Source organism: Scardinius erythrophthalmus (genome assembly GCF_964197995.2).
Source record: "Scardinius erythrophthalmus genome assembly, chromosome: 3".
NCBI classification, from domain to species: domain Eukaryota; kingdom Metazoa; phylum Chordata; class Actinopteri; order Cypriniformes; family Leuciscidae; genus Scardinius; species Scardinius erythrophthalmus.
This window is the reverse complement of record NC_138223.1, coordinates 37,531,957-37,552,849: the sequence shown is the minus strand read 5'-3', so window position 1 is coordinate 37,552,849 and position 20,893 is coordinate 37,531,957. Positions and strand designations below refer to the sequence as shown.

The window sequence follows — 20,893 nt, the reverse complement described above, 5'->3', positions numbered from 1 at the left end:
TAATTGAAAAGCGTTTTCTTTCTCACGGGGGGGGGGGGGGGGGGGTACATGTATGATGCGAAAACAAAACCATCTAGCGAAATACCGGAGTGAACATGGCTGTGAGCGACTTTTGCAGATTATGTGAAGTAAATCTACGCATCCACGGTACAATCAGCGTCTACGTCACGGCTCTCAGCCCGCCCTCTGTTCGTTGATTGGCCGGCTGTTTTGAGGCCGGAGGAAAAGGGGAAATAACGGTCGCTATCTCAGACTGAGTACAGAAGCGAACTGAAATTGAGCGGAAGTACGAAGTCTGACGTAGTCAGGCTTGGTACAAGTAGGAGCTCTGAGAAAAGTCCCATTTTACAAGCTGTAATTACGAGCTCTACAAGGATGTGAATGCTTTTCACAAGTTGAAACCTTGAAATTACGGTAATTTCAACATGGTGGGAACGCACCTATAATGCCAAAAATATCTCATGTGGATTTGAATGGGTGTTTGTCTTTTTACAGTGTTTTTTCAGCCTTTCAGAAATGCAGAGCTACTTTTGCTTCAGGTAGACGAGGTGGTTGCCTTATTTTGTTATTGCACATTCACAAAGCAAAAAAAAAAAAAAAAAAAAAGAGAGAGAGAAAATGAACAAAATGGATACCTGTTATATTATACCAGACATGAAGATGTAAGGAGTTTAAATTGTCACATTGTTGAATGAGAGCTAGGAATTCAGTTTCTAGTACTGGACCAGATTTTCCTTGCTCTCCAAAGCCAAATATCATCCTTACCATATTCACCAACCCAAATGTTGTCCATAATCAATGTATATTTCCAAGAAACCTCACTAAGATGTACAAATCCCTTAATTATTGATGCTTTTGCTTTGTTTCAGTCTTTTATGCTGGGACATCTTAGTTTTATATGTTTATGAGAACTGAAAGGATTGCCAACTACTATTTAATTTATTTATGTTACCACTGGCTTTTTTTAAACAGCTTTTTAAAACACTTTAGAGTTTGTAGAGAATAACAGTAAACATTTTATTTAGCTTGATTAGCATTTTTGCACTGATGATAATGAAGAAAAAAATGATGAATGTCTAATATGAGAGGCTGTTTAGGGTCAGACAGGTCACATATGCGACCACTTCAAGCCTCAGAAATAAAGACTGAATAACGAAATAATGATTAATAAAATCTTATTTAATGCCATGCTGACTAAGTCCCTTTTTTAAAATAAGATGTAATGTTCCTGAGTGATTATTCATGTCTTTTTGAATTGTAAAGCAACTGGGAAAAAGCTATTGTAAAGCTATGTGTGGGAAAGTATATTTATGTAAAACCTTTTCTATTACATTCTTGTCAAAGTACAGATTTAGCTTCTTCTTTTTTTAGCAGCACTGTTGGTTGTCATCATAGAGGTTTATTGACATCAACAAACCTGAGGAAAGGAATAAAAATCTCCTTCGACATGTTTCATCTTTTTTATCAGTCAAGAGATGAGTGTTCGTCGTGTTTGTGAGATCACAAGTATCTGTTGAAATTAGTAAAGAGAACATTCATATTACCTAAAGGCAGGTGAGTGTTTGTGTATGGGTCCTGGTAAACCCAAGTGTGGACGAGTAAAACAGCTTATAAATCAAAGAATTATGTTTTCTGAAAATGTAAAAATGAGTTGTTTAGGGGGGTATAGAGGATAAAATATACTACGGGGCAGCTGAATGCTTGAATCTGATTGATTGACGAACGTTTATTGTGTAATTATTTTCAAGGAAGTAGTTCCCGGCAGGTATTGACCGCATTACAGATCCATATCACTTCGCCAAACGTCCTTGCACCTTACAGCAAAAGAACCAAAACCCACAACGACACTGACCAAATACATATAGTGATTTTTTGTCACAAAATTACATTTTCTTATATACAGAAAATTGATAATCTCTTTCTCCAACTCTTCACTGCGCACACACAGTACGGACACACACTCGCACAGTAACGTGTTGTGAGTTCTGCTCTGACGATTTTATCAGTGGCCTAATAGTTTTGCAACTTAAAAGCTACATTACATTTACATTACTTTAAAATAAATACTCGAGCTCGGTACAGCAGGATGGATTCTGATTGGCTGTCGATGTTTTTATCGTTCATCAGCTGGATAAAATCGTTCTGAAAGTGATTCCAACGATATCGTTTCTCTGTGCCGTGTTCGTTATAGCTGTGGTGTGAACTCTGCTATTCTTTAATACTGAGAAAGATTTTTAGAACCATTTCTTTATCGTTATCGTCCTTTTAACAGGCCTTTAGTCCTACACACAAGAGCGTTTAAAGTCCATATGAAATCAAAATTGACCATACTTACTTTGTTTGCCTAAATTGATCGTTTTGTGGTGAACAATTCATCCATGCAAGTCAATCCACACAAAAAATTTTTTTGGCTTTGTAATCTTTAATCAAAATCTGAAAATGCCCCTCCCCTCTGCACTGGAGGACCTTCCCTGATGACGTAGACTTGACGGCTTGGTTTGCTTAACCACTTAACCAACGCTTAACCACTCCCCTCAAACCGTTAGTCTGTTATGAGCAGAGATGGAGAGGAGGAGCGCTAGAGTTAAACCCTGCCCTCTGTTCAATATTCCGTTTCACTGGGAAATACGTCACAACACTGGAGAAAAGTCGTTTGCAACTTCCGGTTCACGCAGACTTTAAGGACAAAAACCTGACAAATGTCTTGAAATACAACTTTTGAACAATGTATTGTGTGCGGTAATTGTAGTAACAGGATTGATTGACGACGGGCAATATCATTATTAGAACAACGTACACCCGTAGCCTACTGGTGATGCGGCTGCTCGGGTGTGCATTTAATTATTCAGCGGCCCGCTGTAAATTATTCCTTAATTTACAACTAATTTAAGATTTTGTCGATTCATTTTGTTAATTCTTGCTTCACCCGTGCTATTGACATTATTAACAATGAACTTTTCTTGCATGCAACATTTCAAATGAGTATTTCTAATGAAGTTTACACCAAAGAAAATCAGACCACGGTATCGTCAAACCGACTCGTATGAAAATTCAACATTTCTTTTTGAGCATTTTCAGTAATGATACTAGCAACTGATTATGACAGGGTGAAACATCTTGCAAATGGTGATCGCTCCCATTAATTTTCTGCAAACAATTTCAGTGAAACTCATTGTGGATTGGTGGTGACATTCTCTGTTTTATGGTATGGCTCAACAAAGACCGTACAAGGCCACAAGCATGAAGATTTTGCCCGCCTCCTGTTTCAGTGGCAGAGGAGAAAGCTCGGTCTGATTACAGTACATAAAATAAACCACACAAACACTTTTTTTGTGTTTTATTTGTTTTAGGTTTTTGAAAGTTTTGTAATTTTTCCCAAAAGAAAAAAAAAATCCTGAGGTATTGACAATATAATGGCATTTCTTTCATTTGAAATGAAAAAACAAACAAAACAAAACAAAACAAAACAAAACAAAAAAAGTGGGGAAGGGGGCATCAGAATGATGATAAAACTGTAATGGCTGTATCTCAATACAACAGTTTTGGGATATTTCTGCTCCATTCGAATATTAAAATGGTACCCAAAAAAAGGAAACAATAAATAGTAAAAAAAATAGATATATTCACAAAAGACAAGCTGTTGTAGTTGAGCCTTTTTTTTTAAATACCACATCAAATATCTTAGTTTAAATCAAACTAATCCCAAAAAGTAAAAATGTTGCATCATAATATCTATATTCTATAACTTTCATATATCCATATACCAGAAAACATGAAAGGTTGTCTAAGTTTGTTGTTGGCACAAAACATTTCTAATTCTTACAATATATTTTCCAAGCTGTATCAAGATGCCAACAACAATAGAGTACATTATGGAAATCTGTTCGTTTTGACTTGAACAGCATGTCAACGGCCGCTTCAAACTGAATTAGCAGGTTTAAACACTTCTAAACTCCATCTATTAGAGTCAAACAGAATTTGGTGAACTACATGGTTCTAAACTCCATCATGACAATTTTTATTAATAATAATAAAAATAATAACAACAATAATTTAAAAAAACCTCCAGTGCAACAGCAGCTAAAAATTGTGAGATTTCCACATAAAGACACATTGTAACCATACAGCAAAACAGCTGTGATAACAGCTCAAGGGGAAAGAAAGAAAACGAGCTACACAAAAAACAAAAGAGGGGAAAAAAAGAAAGAGCAATAAATGATTGCTTAGCTTCAACAGAAAAAGACACACCTTTGACGCAACATTCCCAGGAACCACTCGTGAAACAATAACTTGCAATCTGTTCCACTTTTCTCATCTTAATTTGGTGTGATCTTAACCCTGAAGATAATAGTATAACAACAATAATAAGAACAAACAAAATGGTATGAAAATAAATGGTTACAAAAGGACCAAAACAGATACAAAATAATAGACTTTTGGTTTTCTAACAGCTGAAGACAAAATGTCTTGCTAAAACCTCTCTTAGCGCTCACTCACTCACAAACACGACATGGAGGAAAAACAAACGAAAGGTCAAGAGTCAATACAAATGACAAAATATCATCACAGCTTGAAATCAGCCAACAATGATGAAAGTAAAAATTGTATAATGCATATTAAGATCAAAAAAGTCAGGAGACATAAAAAGGCAAAAGTGTGTCTTTTTCTAAAAACACAATGTATTGAAAAAAAAAATACAGAATATATATATGTAAAAATCATAAATAAAAGAAAATACTTGTCTCCCCTCCCCCCCCAACAAAAATGTAAAATCAATGGCAGTTACTTCAGAGATCATAACATGCAATTGATATACTTACAGCACTTGACAAACTATTTCTCCGAACTACCAACCCCAAACACACCCCTCCCACCCCATCCCAGTACAATCCTTAAATATGTCAGCTCATTGAAGAAAAACAAAAGAAAACACTCTCTCTATTGATCGCTCTAGCTGAGGAAGTCATATTCACTCGCTCGTCACAGAGATAAAGAGACTCCAGTAGTTGTGTATATACGGGAGGGGGAGGGGGAGGGGGAGGGGGAGGGGGAGGGGGGGGATGCAAACGGACTTGATTTGAGTGACTGCATAGTGAGTATTTGGTTTAATTACAGATGGGGCATTATTATGATCATTAAAAAAGTAATAAACACTCATTCAACATGACGGCAAAGCACACGCCTGAGCACACACACACCAAAAATAACAGTGATGCTGCCACACACGCGCACGCGCATACAGATAAACAATAATGCAAGTGAAACAGCAGCACGCACTGGTTTAGTTAACATCATTTGGTGTTCAGGGATGTGTACTACTACCGCCCGCAGAAATGGGTTCGGTATCTCTGTCCTATTCGCAGAAACGCCTACTTTAAAAATAAAACACAAATAACTGATGCTTTGATTTGAGAATCAATAGAAATAAAATAAGAAAATTATGAATTACAATGAAAAACAAATTCAAATAGTGCCAGAAAACAGTGAATGGAAGTACACTTTAAACCAAGCATAAACCATAAAGATTAGCATCTCAGAGATCATTTTTCCTTAGAGGTGTGTACGGAAGCTTGTTTCTGCCAACTTTTTATTTGTATTTATTTGAGTTTATAACAGAAGTAACAATTGCAAGTTTATACCTTACAATTTCCAAATTGTGACATATGAACTCGCAATTCTGATTTCTGTCTCGTAATTACGAAATTATATGTCGCAATTCTGACGTCATTTCTTGCAATTGCAATCTTCCAATTCTTTTTTTTCCATTAAATAAAGTCAGAATTGCAAATATAAACCTGAAATTCTGACTTTTTTCCTCACAATTGCGAGTTTATATCACAATTCTTAAATTTTTCTCGCAATTGCGATTTATATCAGAATTCTTGACTATTTCTTGCAATTGCATTAATGCAATAAATATCTCGAAATAGTTTTTTTGCTTTTCAGATTTTCTCAGAATTTCTCAGAATTGTGAGAAATAACATCAGAATTGCAAAATATAAACCTGAAATTTGTACTTTTGTCTTGCAATTGCGAGTTTATTTCTCGAAATTCTGAGGAAAAGTCTAAATTGGGAGATATAAATTCGCAATTGCAATTTTAATTAAACAAGCTTCCATCGGTGTGTGTGCCAGCAAAATAAAAGCCCGACAGAGAAGGGTGACGGACTGAAAAATAACATGTCACTAAGATGCCATTTCCAGTACCTCACCCGCCACAGTCTCGCAGGAAATTACATACATGAAGCTGTGTATCCCTCAGAACAATCCAGTATCATCTAGAATAACAATAATCATCCTAATGACAACAACGCCACTGGTTTGAATTTGTTTTATTGATGACACCTTTGGTGTGTAATGCTGCGGTTCTATCTATAAGGTCTAATGAGAGAATGACGGACGGACAGACAGGCAGGTACCACAGTATCTGTGATGAATATCAACACCAAACAGGAAACCAGTGTTATGTTGACAGCAAGAGTCCTGTTAGAGATTCTATTTGGCATGTGAAAAGAGCGAAGAAACTATTGGGAGATAAATAGTTACAGCTCATTGTTAAGTATACTATGAGAAAAATAAATAAAAATGTCCTGTTTTATTGGCTCTTTTGATTAATTTGTCAATCCAATTCGATGGAAAACTTCCAAATGATGAATTTGGGACAAAATCTACAGAATTCATTTACTAAATATGTGTTATTGCATAGTCAAACAAATTAGCATAAATCAAAGTAGCCAAAATATTTAATGAGGTGAATGATAACTGACTATTTGATGAATAAAACTCATGAATTCATCCACCGCAGGACGGAAACAGGAGGACAATTACAAACATATCCGTTTGTGTGACTCACAGCTAATGGTGTAATAAGGGAAATCTAGCTCAAATATATATAGATATTACCAGCTGGTGTCTATTATTTTGTACAAATAACTGGAAGGCGTTCTTATTAGTAGCTCAGAGTGAGTCGTGACGTTTGTGAGTTGGCATAGTGGCATAGTTTAAAAAAAAAAAAACTATTGAGATATAAATATAGATATAGGTAAATAGAGATTCTCAATTTACTTGCTTGCTTTCTCTTTGTCTCTTAATGAATCACATCATGCGTTTTACATGTAATCATTCTCGTATTTGGTAAATGTGTAGAAGACATTGCAGTGTTTTATGCATTTGGTTTAGAGAAAAAAAAAAAAAAAAGAATCGTCCTTTGGGGAATATAATCACTGAGAGCAGCATCTAAAGTAAACAGTAGCAGCAGTAAGATAATAAATAAATATAATAATAATAATAATAATAATAGCAGACAAAAAGAACAAAGTTTCAAGGATAATGAACAAAACCGTAAGATGCTAAACAACACAAACTAAAAATAAAAATTGGTTCCAAAACGATTGAAAGCTTTTATGCAACGTCCAGCTAGCTCACAACACAGCGATCTATAAAACAACCAACACCTGTTACTGTCAGCCCTGAAATCTCATCAAACCTCTCAAAAATGAGCCAATACTTTCTTTAAGACTTCACTGGAGACTTTCTCTCATACTTTCAAATGCCTTTTCCCTAATTATCTCTCCCGTCCCATTATTTCCTCCGCTACATTAATCACTCTTTCTTCAGTCCCTTATACAACACCATACTCCCTGTCTCAACGTACCATCACCCTCTAAATCTTTCCTTGCTGATTTTAGTCATTTTTTTCCCCCCTCACGCTCAGTCTAGCAGTGATTTGGCTTCTTAAAGCAGTGAATCTCGAACTCTACAGCTTTGGTTGTGAAAGTCGCTGAACATCTTCAGCGTGACCCTTGAGCAGGTGCTGAAATCCTCTGAGAACAACAGCTTGGCAGGAAAAAAGCAGTGCCGTGTCAAAAAAAAAAATGCTTTGGTTTGCGGGAACTCAAATACTCATGGGAAAGAGAACGGTGAAGAGATTGAGATAATGAACGGTTGTCTGGGTAGATGAGTCGGGTGATGTTCAGAAATGTTCTACTCACAAAATGAGACGTTTTGTATTCTTGAGGAGGAAACGCTTGAAACAACCTGCAAAACGTCCCCCGCTTGTCTCTGACAACATCTCTCATGTTGGCTTTTGGTGACTTTGATTGTGGTTTCATCCTCAGACACTCTAAGACACAGCTAAATCCTGTTAAAAATCCCCATTTCTAACACTTGTCTTCCTGAGGTGTGCATTGTTATGACTTTACAAACTCTGGGCTAATTTTTTTGTGTTTTATCTAGTGATAGACCGATACATAGTGCAAAATTTGGCAATTTTGAGATTATCGCCATTGGCTGATGGACAGAATTCTTTCTAGATATCAGCATCGCCAGTAGAAGTGAAGTGTGTAATTTGTGCATGACTACCATTAACGGAAATAATGATGAACGGTATAATAATGTTTTTCTTAACAATCCCCCCATCTGCCATTGGCTGGGTGAGGCTGCTCAAACAAACACAAATTGCTCATTTATAGATGTTTTGGCATTTTAAATTGGGATAAGAAGTGTTGTAACATCGAGAAAATGATACACTTCACCTTTAAAAACACCCTTATCGGTCAACCACTATTTTTTTCTTAATATGCAATCATCTTTTTTAGCCAATATATCTATTTCCATACATGAAAGTCCAAGCCAAACTAGTTATAAAAATCGAAACATCAAGGATTAGAAGTTCTACCACTAAGAATCACTAACGCTTTAAGTACGTGTTACTATCACTGAAATGTCTGCCGATTTCTGCTAGCATAGAAAAGAACACTTCTAGAAAACATAATTTATGATATATCACGCAGCTATTATCTCGCTAGTTTCTATTTGCTTGGATTCAATTAATGGCTGTGAACAGGTGTACTTGAACCGTACAGGAAAGCGAAGAACTAGGACTGATAAACGGATAACACACACTCACACACACACACCATTGCACAGTGTTGCTCGACTACTCTGTTCAGTCCCTGAGTAAGGGGCTACGGAGGACCTCATGACGTGCGGATTTGGAAGTGAACTAAATAGACTGTACGCTTACTCTTGTGGCTAATCTTTATATGACGGTCAATGCGCGGAGGTTTAGTGAAACAGTGTTACTGCAAATGTGCGTGCGCGCGTGTGTCACAGTGAGCGTGTTAGACTGCAACCTGTAATGGTCCATCCTGTTCAATGGGTGGATGAGAAGGACAAAAATATTTCAGATTTACATCAAACCTGCCCGGGATTGTCTGTCGATCAGTCAAACTCCAAAATGAACATTCTAGCTTTTGTTTCTGCCATTTCTCCCCTCTCAATCGGTCCATTTCCACTCCATCCTGTCTTTTTCGTTAACGTAATTTACATTTCAAACCTGTCCATCCGTGTCTCTAAATCAACTTCTCGACATCGCATCATTCTTTCTCTGCCGTTCTCCGCCTGGCTACCTGCTGAAGAGAGAGTGGAGCTGGTGATGGTTGAAGCACTGGCTGCTGCGAGGAGACTCTGTGCGCTCCATCACCGTCAGGAACCAGCCCGCCACGTCTACCTCGGACACCTCGTAACGACGGATAAAACTGTGTTCCTAAAGAAAAACAAGACCACCAGCGTGAACAAATGATCAGAACATGATCATGATACTGAACTGAGCACTACGACTAATGCTCAAGTTACAGGGGTGATTGAGACTTACAAGCAGCTTGTGGTATTTTGGCCTTTTTCTGTGATCCTTTGTGAGGCTGCAGAGATAAAGAAAATTAAGATCTGTGCACAACTCACACACAACTGACCCATTGACGGGGTGCTAAAACTTTGCTATGTTTATGTAACTGTATGTGGGTGTACCAGTCTTTGACGAAGGACTGAAAGTCAGGGGAAAAGCCCATGCCGAGAGGAAGGACTGGTGGGTCCTCTTGCAGAACTTTGGTGAGAACCTCAAAGTCTGTTTTGCAGTTCTTGTAAGGAAACTGTCCCGTGGCTAGCTCCACCTACAGGCGGGGAGGAATATAAATAATCACTTTTAGTTAATCAAGTAGATTGTGTTTTGAAATACAGCTCTTAAATTACATTTACAAAACAGTCCAGAACTTTGGGGGTTGGTAAGATTTTTAAGCTTTTTTTTTTTTTTACAAGAAGTCTCTTATGCTCAACAATGCTGCGCTTATTTGGTCAAAGTTACAGTAAAACATTAATATTGTGAAATATTTTTGTATTTTAAAATAACTATTGAAAAAAGTAATTTATTCCTGTGATCAAAGTTGAATTTTCAGCATCATTACTCCAGTCTTCAGTGTCACATTCTCTTATGAGAAATCATTCTATTATGCTGATTTAATGCGCTATTGTTATTGGTGCTCTATTATAAAATGATCTTATTATTATCAATGATGAAAACAGTGTTTGCTGCTTAATCTTTTTTGTGGAAACTGATGCATTCTTTGATGAATAGAACCTTCACGAGAACCGCATTTATTTGAAATACAAATCTTTTGCAACATTATAAATGTCTTTACTATCATTCCTTCCTGACGAGGTGAACGAGGGTCGGCTCAACAAAACGTAGGAAGAAGAACTCACCAGAGAAATGCCAAGACTCCAGACGTCAGCTCTGATGTCATAGTCTGGCTTACTGGGGTCTGGAGGGTCTATTCTCTCAGGCTAAACAAACAAAAACACAAGAGATGAAACATGCATGATGCATAATATGGAAAAGGCTGACACTAAGTAAAACATTAATTTTGTTCAACTTTTGCTTTTGCAGGATAAATGTGCATTTTTGATTAGCGACCTACAAATACTGCAGAACTTTATATATGCACATTTCAAATTTACCCCATAATGTTACTTTGTTATGTATTTTTCTAAAACCTTGAAATCCCAATGTGTGCTCACCGCCATGTATGCAGCACATCCGGCGCTGCGAGTCTTGGCCTTAGAATCCACAAGTCGGCCACTAATGCCAAAATCACACAGTTTGATCTGCCCTTTGTCATCCAACAGGATATTAGATGGCTTCACGTCTCGGTGAATGACACCGTGTTTCTCTTTCAGATAAAGCAGAGCCTTCACAATCTACATACAAACAGAAAAAGTGTGAGATGAAAAAGGATCTGAGAGTTTCAACTTGCAAACAGACCAATATCTAACCAATAATAGATGGCATTCTGAATCAGGTGAATTTAAAAAGTCTTACGGCCACGGTCATCTTTCCCAGAATGGCCTCTGGTATGGGCCCCTGGATCCTCTTCTTCAGCTTCTCTGCACACGTCCCCATTAGTTCCATGGCGATGAACACATCCGTCTATCGAGAAAGAGACACCTTTAAATAATTCAATATATTTAAAGGTCCCCATTTATGCTATTTTAATGGTTCCTAATTTAGCAATTGGGTTGTAATTCCAGTAAGATTCAGTTTCTCTAAACCCCGCCTTTCTACGAGCCTACCCTGCTCTGATTAGTCCCACGGACCAGTCTGTTGTGATTGGTCGACCGCTTACAGTGTGTGTCATATCCAAAATGCCTATTACCATATCTGAATTTGTCCTCTGGAGGCTTCCTCAACGCTTGATACACAGTTATACGAACGATGGTCATGGTTTGCTCCTTATCAATTCCACCACATCCTCATCTTTTTGAAGAGCATGGAAAGATGATTCACAGCGCAGAAAACAGCGCCTTCTCGACATTTCGATGACACAAACCAAACTCTTCCAGGCCTCAGCTACAAATACAGTGTTTGAAGGTGGGTCAAAGTAGACGTCGTTTGTGGGCAGCCAATGAAGACCATAGACAGGCATTATGCAAATTTGTGAAATTGTTACGTAACAGGAAGCGAGACTGGAATTACTGACGACTTGTTTCAGCAGTTCAGAATCGATTCTTTCTTTAAGGAGACAATAACTTTATTTGTCGTACACTTTGATGATTGAAACTTTGAAGACCTTTAACATTCACAACAAACTATATTACACACTGCATGAAATGTAATATTTGAAAAAGAATTAGCTCCCAAACTCTGGAACAGTCTTCCTAGCCTTGTTCGGGAAGCAGACTCACACTGTCAGTTTAAATCTAGACTACACATCTCTTTAACCTGGCATACACATAACAACATTATCATATTTCTATCATTCAAATCCATTTAAGGATTATTAGGCTGCATAAATTAGGTCAACCGGGAACACGTCCTATAACACCAGATGTTCTTGTTACATCGTAAGATGAATGGCATCTACGCTAATATTAGCCTGTCTGTCTCATCCCGAGGTTACCGTAGTCAGCCGGATCCGGGTCGTATCCAGATCAGATGGTGGACCTGCACCTAGACACGACCTCATGGCAGCCCTGAATGTCGGCAGAGACCGTGTCTACTAGAACAATCCCCTGTGAAGACCTTGTCGACACGACAGCCGTCGGCACAGATCCTCAGCAAAGACCTCAAGAACCAGACAAGTCCTCTGCACAGACCCCAATGGGCAGCTTCGTCTCCATACCAGCGTGATGAATCCCATCTTCAAGCAGAAGGAACTGAATGAAATATTTTGAATGCTACCGATCCACAATCTGACTTCTGATGCAGCCTGAATCATAATCACACCGTGCTCGTTCGTTGGCCAGAGGGTTTCTCCCAAGGTTTTTTTTTCTCCATTTCTGTCACCTGATGGAGTTTGGGTTCCTTGCCACTGTCGCCTCTGGCTTGCTTAGTTGGGGACACTTAATATTCAGCAATATTACTGATTTGACAGCACAGACACTATTGGATGAAAACTCAACTTAGCTGGATGATGATGACATCACTGTTTTCTGCAGATCTGCTTTATAAATGATGCACTTATGCACACAGTTACTGAACTGACTTCAATTGAATAATGACTGTTTACAGTTGCCTTATTAGAGCAGCAGAATTGAATTCTGTTTGCATAATTTATCACTGTAAAGCTGCTTTGAAACAACCTGCATAGTATAAAGTGACATATAAATAAAGGTGACTTGTTGACACTCACATTGGTGACTATTGCTCCATAGCACTGAATGATGTACGGACAGTCATGACTCTTCAACACAACGTCCAGATCCATGAGGATTCTCTTATTCTCGTCTTTATTACCCGTCCTCCTCATTTGCTGCACAGAAAAACAGGGGAACACAATCAAACACAACAAGAACAACACCAGTGATGTAATTAGTAAACAGTAATTACTCCTGCCTTAACTGCGGCTTTAATGACTCAGTAATTACAAGGAAAGTTCAAGAAGACAAACACATGGATATAAAAACTCCATCATACAAAAATTTGCATAATCATATTTTCTGGAATTTCTTTTGGCTTTAGCACAATGACAATTTATGACAAATTATATTTAGGGGTCCTTGATCAAAAAGTTTGAAAACTCCTGGTTTAATCCCATCCAGAAAAAGACTAACTCTGCATTATCAGTAGTGATGTGAGAAACAAAGCATTTCGAAACTTTGAACCAATTGATTCGCAAAATGATTCACTGTTTCGAAACGCCTTTTACCTTTTAAAAAAAAAGTCATTACCGACCGTTTCATTTAAGGTGTAATCTATTAAATGAAATTACCAAATCATCTAATACCACTAAATATGAAGTGTCTCCATAATATGTGTTATTTTATTAAATCGTCAAGCTTATTTAGTTTGTTTTTTGGAGAGCTTGGTTAATCAGACCAGTAAGACACTTTTATCTACAACTCTTCCTTTTTGTTAAACAAATGTGTCATTAAATGTATAAAAATGTATAAAACTGATCCGAGATCAGGTAAAAATCACTGGTTCACAGAGATCATCGCCTCCTCTAGCGATGAACCATTGAAATTTTGCAACGTTTCGAAACAGTTATGACGTAATGAAGCCTCGTTTACTGAAATCCCGTGACTATGGCAGTTTTATACACACTAATCATCAGCCACAACAGATCTAGCAGAGAAGCCGAGCGCTGAACTGACCTTGACAGCGATGACATGGCCAGTCTTCTTAAAGCGAACTTTAAACACCTGTCCACAGGTTCCACTGCCGATCTCCCCCTCACTGATCAGATCCGTCACCTCTGCAGGGTAACGCTGGAGAACACACACACACATACGAGGTCGGGCACTTTTCCCACTTTCAATATCGTCAGAATCTATAAAGACAGACTCTGACTGGTGACTCACCTGTCCGTCAATCTTCAGATATCCGGTTTGTTTCATGATTTCCTGAAGCTTTTGATCGATTTCAGCACTGAAGATAAAACCATAAGCAACAGATTAACACACTAAGACCCTTTACTTAAATGAGAAATGAGCACACTACACTATGCTGAGCATGTGACGTACTTCTCTAGGCTCTTCTGTAGGCAGTAGGGTGGGGTGGGAAGCGTGAGCATTTGTCGGGGTCTGCTAGGGTACGAGGGGTGTTGAGGAGAGCTTTCTGAAGAGGATGAGCGACTTCCTCCATCGTTGGCCAATGGTAACTGTAAAGCTGTAAAGACAGAACAGAAGGTTGGAACGAGTGGGAGAATGGACAGAAGACAGCAAGTCAGTGACAGTCAATTGATTACAGGGGCAAATGTTCACGACGGACCCTAATTTAAGAGCCTCAGGTCTGAGGGTACAGAATCTGACAGCTGATCCAGATTCACTCTGAGGTCTATTTTACCCCCTCATAGTACAGTAGACTACTAAAAATCGGGGGTAACGTGTATGAAAAGTGTCAAACTGCAACATGCTTATTTTTAAATGCCTTTCTTAATTTTCTTTATTAATATAATATATTAAAAGCTTTCATTATTGAAAATATAACATCAATAATAAATTATTATATAAATTATTAAATAATACAAATAAAATAACGTGTTTTCTAATAGTTATTGTTGGAATTACAACTATTGTAATAAAAAATAAAATTGATTTGTTCTAATAATAACTATTATTGTTATAATAATATACAAATATAAATCAAACATACTTGTTACAGCATCTAATAAAAATAAATTATTATTGTTGTTATATAATAATATAAAAACAAAATTTATTTGTTTTCTAACAATTTGTTCTTGTTGATGTTATTAAAGATTAAATGTGTTATATTTATTATCATATATAATAACAAAACATGACAATAACAGATCTGACAATAACATTAACAACAACCATTTTCTTCTAATAATAATAAAACATATTAATCATCTTTTGAAATATGACCTGGGCATTTCTTGACAGGTTTTGTGAGATTCACTACATCTTGATTGTGAGTTGTGGAGCACATTTTGGGTCAATGTTTAATTACAGTCCATGGAAAACCAGTCAAAGTCTGTTTTACAGTCTTAAAAAGACATTTGTGACAATGTAAAATCCTGAGGAAATATCAATCACACAAAGACAGTAATAACTGTCCATGTCATGCCGAGATCAGACACACTCACACACAGAAGTGACAAAGGCTGCCAAACAGTGAAAACCAGCCATTGGAGTTAGTGTTAGCATTCCCAGCATGCACCGGGGCAGAGTCTTATGAGAGACAAGCAGAAGTCACCACCGGGTGACATTTGGCATTCGCTCACCAAACCGTGCAAAACGAAACAATTGATACATGTGTTGTTTGAGCATAGAAACGACACTGCTTTATCAGGGTTTGACAAATAAAGAGGAAAAGGAGAAAGGGATAACCGTTGAACTTCTGATTCCTCCTCAGAAAAACCTGTTCATGGGAGAGAATCGGTTAGCTTGGGTTAGTCAGTGAGGTCAAGCAATTCAGTGCAGAAACACCTGCTGGACACACACATACAGGCGACTACGTGGCCGCAATTCACATCAGAGCCGAAGACGTCTCTTCCGGAAAGAACGGACAAAGAGCTGAGAGACAGGAGAGGCCAGACAAGCTCAAACCCAACAGTTACTGAACACAGAACACCCTGTCGAGTGCCGCCATAGCTGTGTGTTTGTGTGTGTGGAGGTGTTCACTCAGTCGGGCCGTGCAGTTATAGCCAACAACATGCACAATGTCTGATCTTCCAACAACACAAGTTAATCCTACACACAGGTCTCACACCACACACACACGCTCGCAGATCCCTTTTCATGTTCAGGTGGGAAAAGGAAATGAGAGAAGGAATTAAAGAAAGGAAGAGAGGAAGATGATTTTTGAATATAGACAAAGTGAACAAAAATAGGATGAGATTTCAGCACTGAAAGAAAGAAATGATGTTTTCTTGAAACATATATCATGCACTTTATAGAAACTGTTTATGTAAATGAGATTAATGAAAGAAAGCCAACGTGAGATTAAAATGGACCCTATTTACTTTTATTTAAGTTTACCCTATTTAAGTGTGGGGTGAGAAGGATGTTGTTGTTTTTTTAAAGAAATGAATAGTTTTATTCAGCAAGAATGCATTAAATTGATCAAAAATGACAGTAAACATTTATTTATGTTAAAAAAACTTTCAAAATGCTGTTCTTTTGAACTTTCTACTCAAAGAATATATGTATCCTGGAATTCAGAAAAATATTAGGCAGCACAACTGTATTTAACATTGATCATTATTCATTGTTTCTTGAGCATCAAATCATCATATTAGACTGGTTTCTGGAGGATCATGTGACACTAAAGACTGGAGTAATGAAGCTGAATATTCTGATTTAATCACAGGAATAAATTAAAATACAATGACACAGAAAACAGCTATGCTATAATAATATTTAAAAAATGTTCTGTGTTTTGAGCATAGGCTACTTTCAAAAACATGTTTCTTAAACTTCAGAAGTTTGATTGTAATTTATTACGAAATGAATTAAAGGTAAATTCAGTAATGTTTAAATGTATTTAATTTTACACATCCACTTTTAATGTAAATATTACACTGCTTGAACTCTGCTCAATAGCAGCACACAGAAAATTAGCTAAATTAAGATATCGTATTTTGCTTCCATGGGACTTAAAAACAACATAACCCAGAGGACAAAAAAATGTTTTCTGCTTCTAAAAGCAGAAAATGTTTTCTGTTTCCTTGTCAGCTGATGTCTCCAACCACTTCTTTTTTTTTACTGATAAATAAAGTCAAGTCCTTTCCTGCATCCTGCATTTATTCTTGATGTTTCACGTCACACTACAAAAGTAAAAAGGCTGGTGAATGCCATTTCATGTAGACTTTTAGGAAGAGAGCGTGAGAAAGAGACTTAGAAGAGAAAGAGGGAAAGAAAGAATGATAGTTGGCAGAATATAAAAAAAAAATGGAGAGGAGAGAAAGAGAAGAGAGCAAAAGAGAGATGATGTAGTGAATGTAACCTGCAAGGTAAAGATAGAGAAGGAGAGAGAGGGTGATGCAGCGTGGTGGTGGTGGTGGTGGTGATGATGATGATGATGATGGTACCTGCGCGCTGGGAGGGAGCTGGAGCTGGACTGAGCTGGATCACGATGACTAGATACAGAGGAGAAAAAATACACACACACTCATTACTAAAAGCCCACACACACCTACAGGAATCACTCTGTCCTCTCTTCAAATGTTATGATTCACCGGCTTCAACGCGAGCGCACTTCACCAAGCCTATTTAATACTGACACCACCTAAAAAAAACACACATCCAGATAATGACAGAATCCGATATGGGGGGAAAATCTGTTAGTTAAGCCGAATGGGTTTAAATATTGTCATTTCTCTTTCATCTGAGAAAGCACTACACACTTTTTGGTATCTGAAACCATGATCAATTAAAGGGATATTCTACCAAAAAAATGTAATTGTCACCCTAATGTAATGCTGTTGTATGCTTAATAAAAAAAAAAAAAAAAAAAAAAAAAAAAGATCTCTCGCTATTTCTGGGATTTTGATGATATTTTGCCTCTTCCACAAAAGAAAGTAAGTCATAGAGTTTTGGAACGACATGGTGGGTGTGTAAATCATAACAATTTTCATTTTTGGGTGATCTGTCCCTTTAACTTGATCATTATTCCAGTGTTTCCCAAACTATTTCTGCCAGGTGTCCCTTTTGTAGAGAAAAGTATATTCAAACCCCCCACTAACATGCACCCATAAATACACTCTCAGACACGACCTTGCTTGCAAAATCCTATAGGATTTATTAGAAATACTATAATAAATACAACTTTTCAACTTCAATGGGCTTCTCTTTGTGTTCGTGATGTGAAGTCTATAAGTGCCGTCTCAACTTCGGCTTCATACTGTCAGAAGCTAACATTCTGAGGCACACAACACACTGTGGTCGCTCTTCATTACCCACCGTTGTACTGGTCAATCCCAGGGCAAGATATTGCCTCTTGTCGTGAGGCGGTCTACACTGGACTGTATACACTTCAATCGTGCCATCTAGTTGTCTGTTATTCAACGACAACCGATAACAGGCCACTCAAACGGGTATTGTGAGTAATCTTGAGGTAATAAAATATATCAAATTCATATTTTGTTCTCATTTATTTATGTTGCAAGTAGACACATAAGCAGCGGTAGCCTGGTTAAAACCAGACCATTCTCAGTAGTAACTGAGTTATGGTCTGGCAAAGCTTCATTAATAACTCATTTCCAAAGGGGTGTCACCAACGGGCGTCGCTCAAATGCCTCTGGGCGCAATTGGATAGACCTAAAACCAATCAGAGCGATCGTCATCGTGTAAAGCCATATGCTGCGTCCCAATTCGCCTAGTTACACTACGCCATAAAAGTATGTACTCTTTTTGTGAAGGAAAGGTATTTACTTTTGAATGTGTAGCAAAAAAGTAGGCAAGCTTTGGGACATACTACTTCATCATCTTTATCGGACGGATCTGTCGCGTGCATCATGTCACGTAAACTGCCCTGTCAATCATCTTGTCACAGTTAAAATCCTCTATTAAATATAATTTAATTTCCTACCGTTTCGGAGAGAAATGTAGTAGCACGTTCATCTGCCAGTGGTTCTTTCATGGAGACTGTCCTCATGTGTTTGCAATTTGTATATTAATAATGCATTTAAAAGTTGAACGGACGTCGCTCAAATGCATCTGGGCGCAATTGGATAGACCTAAAACCAATCAGAGCGATCGTCATTGTGTAAAGCCCGCCTCAACGTTTCTGATTGGTGCCGCGATTTCGACGGATTAGAAATGGGCTTGAATGAGCTCTTTGTCAGACTACTTGCAGAGCAAATCTAAATTTGCCGGAAGTTGTCTGGGTTTTCCCAGGCTAAAGCAGCGGGGTAATTTCGCAGTGGGGTCTTGTCTCACCCTGGATAGTGTAACAATCTGCTGACTGTACACTATCCTTAGTCTTAGGCTGCATCTGAAAAACGCATACTACCCTGCTATATAGTAGACAAAAAACAGTATGTGACAAAAGTAGTATGTCAGAATTCACAGTACTAATAAAAGATGCCGGCAAAAGGTCCCCGGATGACACTTCTTCGGGCGAGATTCTGAAGAGTGCATACGATGGACAGGACACTTTACTTTCCCAGCTTCAGCTTCCAATGCTGTAAGCAATTCTAAACACACAGTTAACACTGTCGTCGGTCTACCCGCTTCAGTTACTGTCTATGACCATGTAATAGCGTCAAGAGACTAAATTATTTCTTCATATTATAAATACACAAGCTGACAACCTGAAAGTGTTTATGATTAGGGTAAAAAAGAGCCAGCACAAGGCAACAATTGACAGCAATAGTGAGTGTCTAGGAAAGTAATGTACTGGGACATCAGCACATCAAATTAAACACAATTTCAGTGAATATTTCTGTGTGGGGGACGTTTGAGAACAGATAGCCTATATCACTTCACTCTAGCAGGAAAACAAGCAAATCTTTCACATAAAATGAATGTTGAAATGCTCTGAAATACACTCCTAACATGATCCCTTCGTATCTATAAAAACCACTACAACGTGGCCATGGTTTCAAGACAATCCTCTTACTGACAAAAGCTTAAGACGTTAAATTATAAAGGAGAAACAAAACATGTATTTTCTCATTCTCTAAATACAGACCAGTGACAGACTCAAGAGAAACACCAAACCAGCAATTCACAACAACAAATCTGCCATGACTGATGACTTTCCAACACTAAACACCAACAGCATCTCTAAATGATGGTATTCCCACTGATATTGTGTGAGAAGAACAGACAGACAAACAAACAAACACACAGATAAAAAGACAAAACAGTCTTTCAGACAGATAGGAGAGAATCAGACAGACATTCAGTGAGAATGATATGCGAGTATCAGGGCCTGCTAAACAACTAGCCGCCAGGCTAATGCTAGTGAGCTGACTGCCAGATATTTTTATTTATTTATTTATTTTAAAGAACAAATCCGTAGTAAACCATTTAAAGTAGAAACCCTGGTAAACAGAATCCCACAGACCTTTAACAGCGAATCCTAAAAGTAAATGTGAGTGAGGTGTCAGGATTTTATCGGTTTGTTTATATCATGTAGAAGGTATTTCATCTCTCCGTCGTTATGATCAATCACGCGTTCACTCTCTCAAACACTCACTTGGCCTCGGGCGCGTCCGCTGCGGGCTCATGTCGATGTTCAGGTCGATTCGTTTGCGGGCTTCTTTATTTTCCTGCTTGAGTTTCTCCTCGATTCGGGAGAGTCTCTGCTCCAGCGACGACATCTTGAAAACTTCAGCGGCCCCATCAAGCGCGCGACTCACTGCTCTCTAGCGGCGCTGTTGAGGAAACACACCGCGCCTTCACAGCCGCCCTCTCGCGACCAACGAGGAAAACCGAGCCGAGGATAAGTAGTTTATATTTCACAGCCAAATTGATATATAAAATTAGCTCCCACGGGCACGGACACACATAAATAATACGAATAACTAATCATATAAAACACACAATAACTATTCATATTATTTGTTTATGTATCCAGAAGAATATTCTTACTTTTCATCAATGTCTTTTTAAATGTACGCTTTATTTTATATATATATATATAT

General features: G+C 37.9%; 1 protein-coding gene across 2 annotated transcripts; it reads right to left on the bottom strand.

The window, feature by feature from the left end:
- Positions 1–8,228: 8,228 nt before the first annotated feature.
- map2k7 (mitogen-activated protein kinase kinase 7) lies at positions 8,229–20,669 on the bottom strand. Of its 2 annotated transcripts, XM_081360624.1 has the most exons (12): positions 20,446–20,600; positions 17,333–17,380; positions 14,298–14,442; positions 14,136–14,202; positions 13,929–14,042; positions 12,965–13,084; positions 11,155–11,262; positions 10,854–11,033; positions 10,539–10,619; positions 9,807–9,949; positions 9,655–9,700; positions 8,229–9,546 (listed from the first exon to the last, which is right to left on the bottom strand). In XM_081360624.1, exons 1-12 carry the CDS (start codon positions 20,567–20,569, stop codon positions 9,406–9,408), a joined length of 1,317 nt encoding a protein of 438 aa, XP_081216750.1. In that variant the 5' UTR covers positions 20,570–20,600; the 3' UTR covers positions 8,229–9,405. The 2 variants fall into 2 exon arrangements, with proteins under 2 accessions (XP_081216750.1, XP_081216751.1); XM_081360625.1 differs by lacking the exon at positions 17,333–17,380 and having other exon boundaries at positions 20,446–20,669.
- Positions 20,670–20,893: the final 224 nt, after the last annotated feature.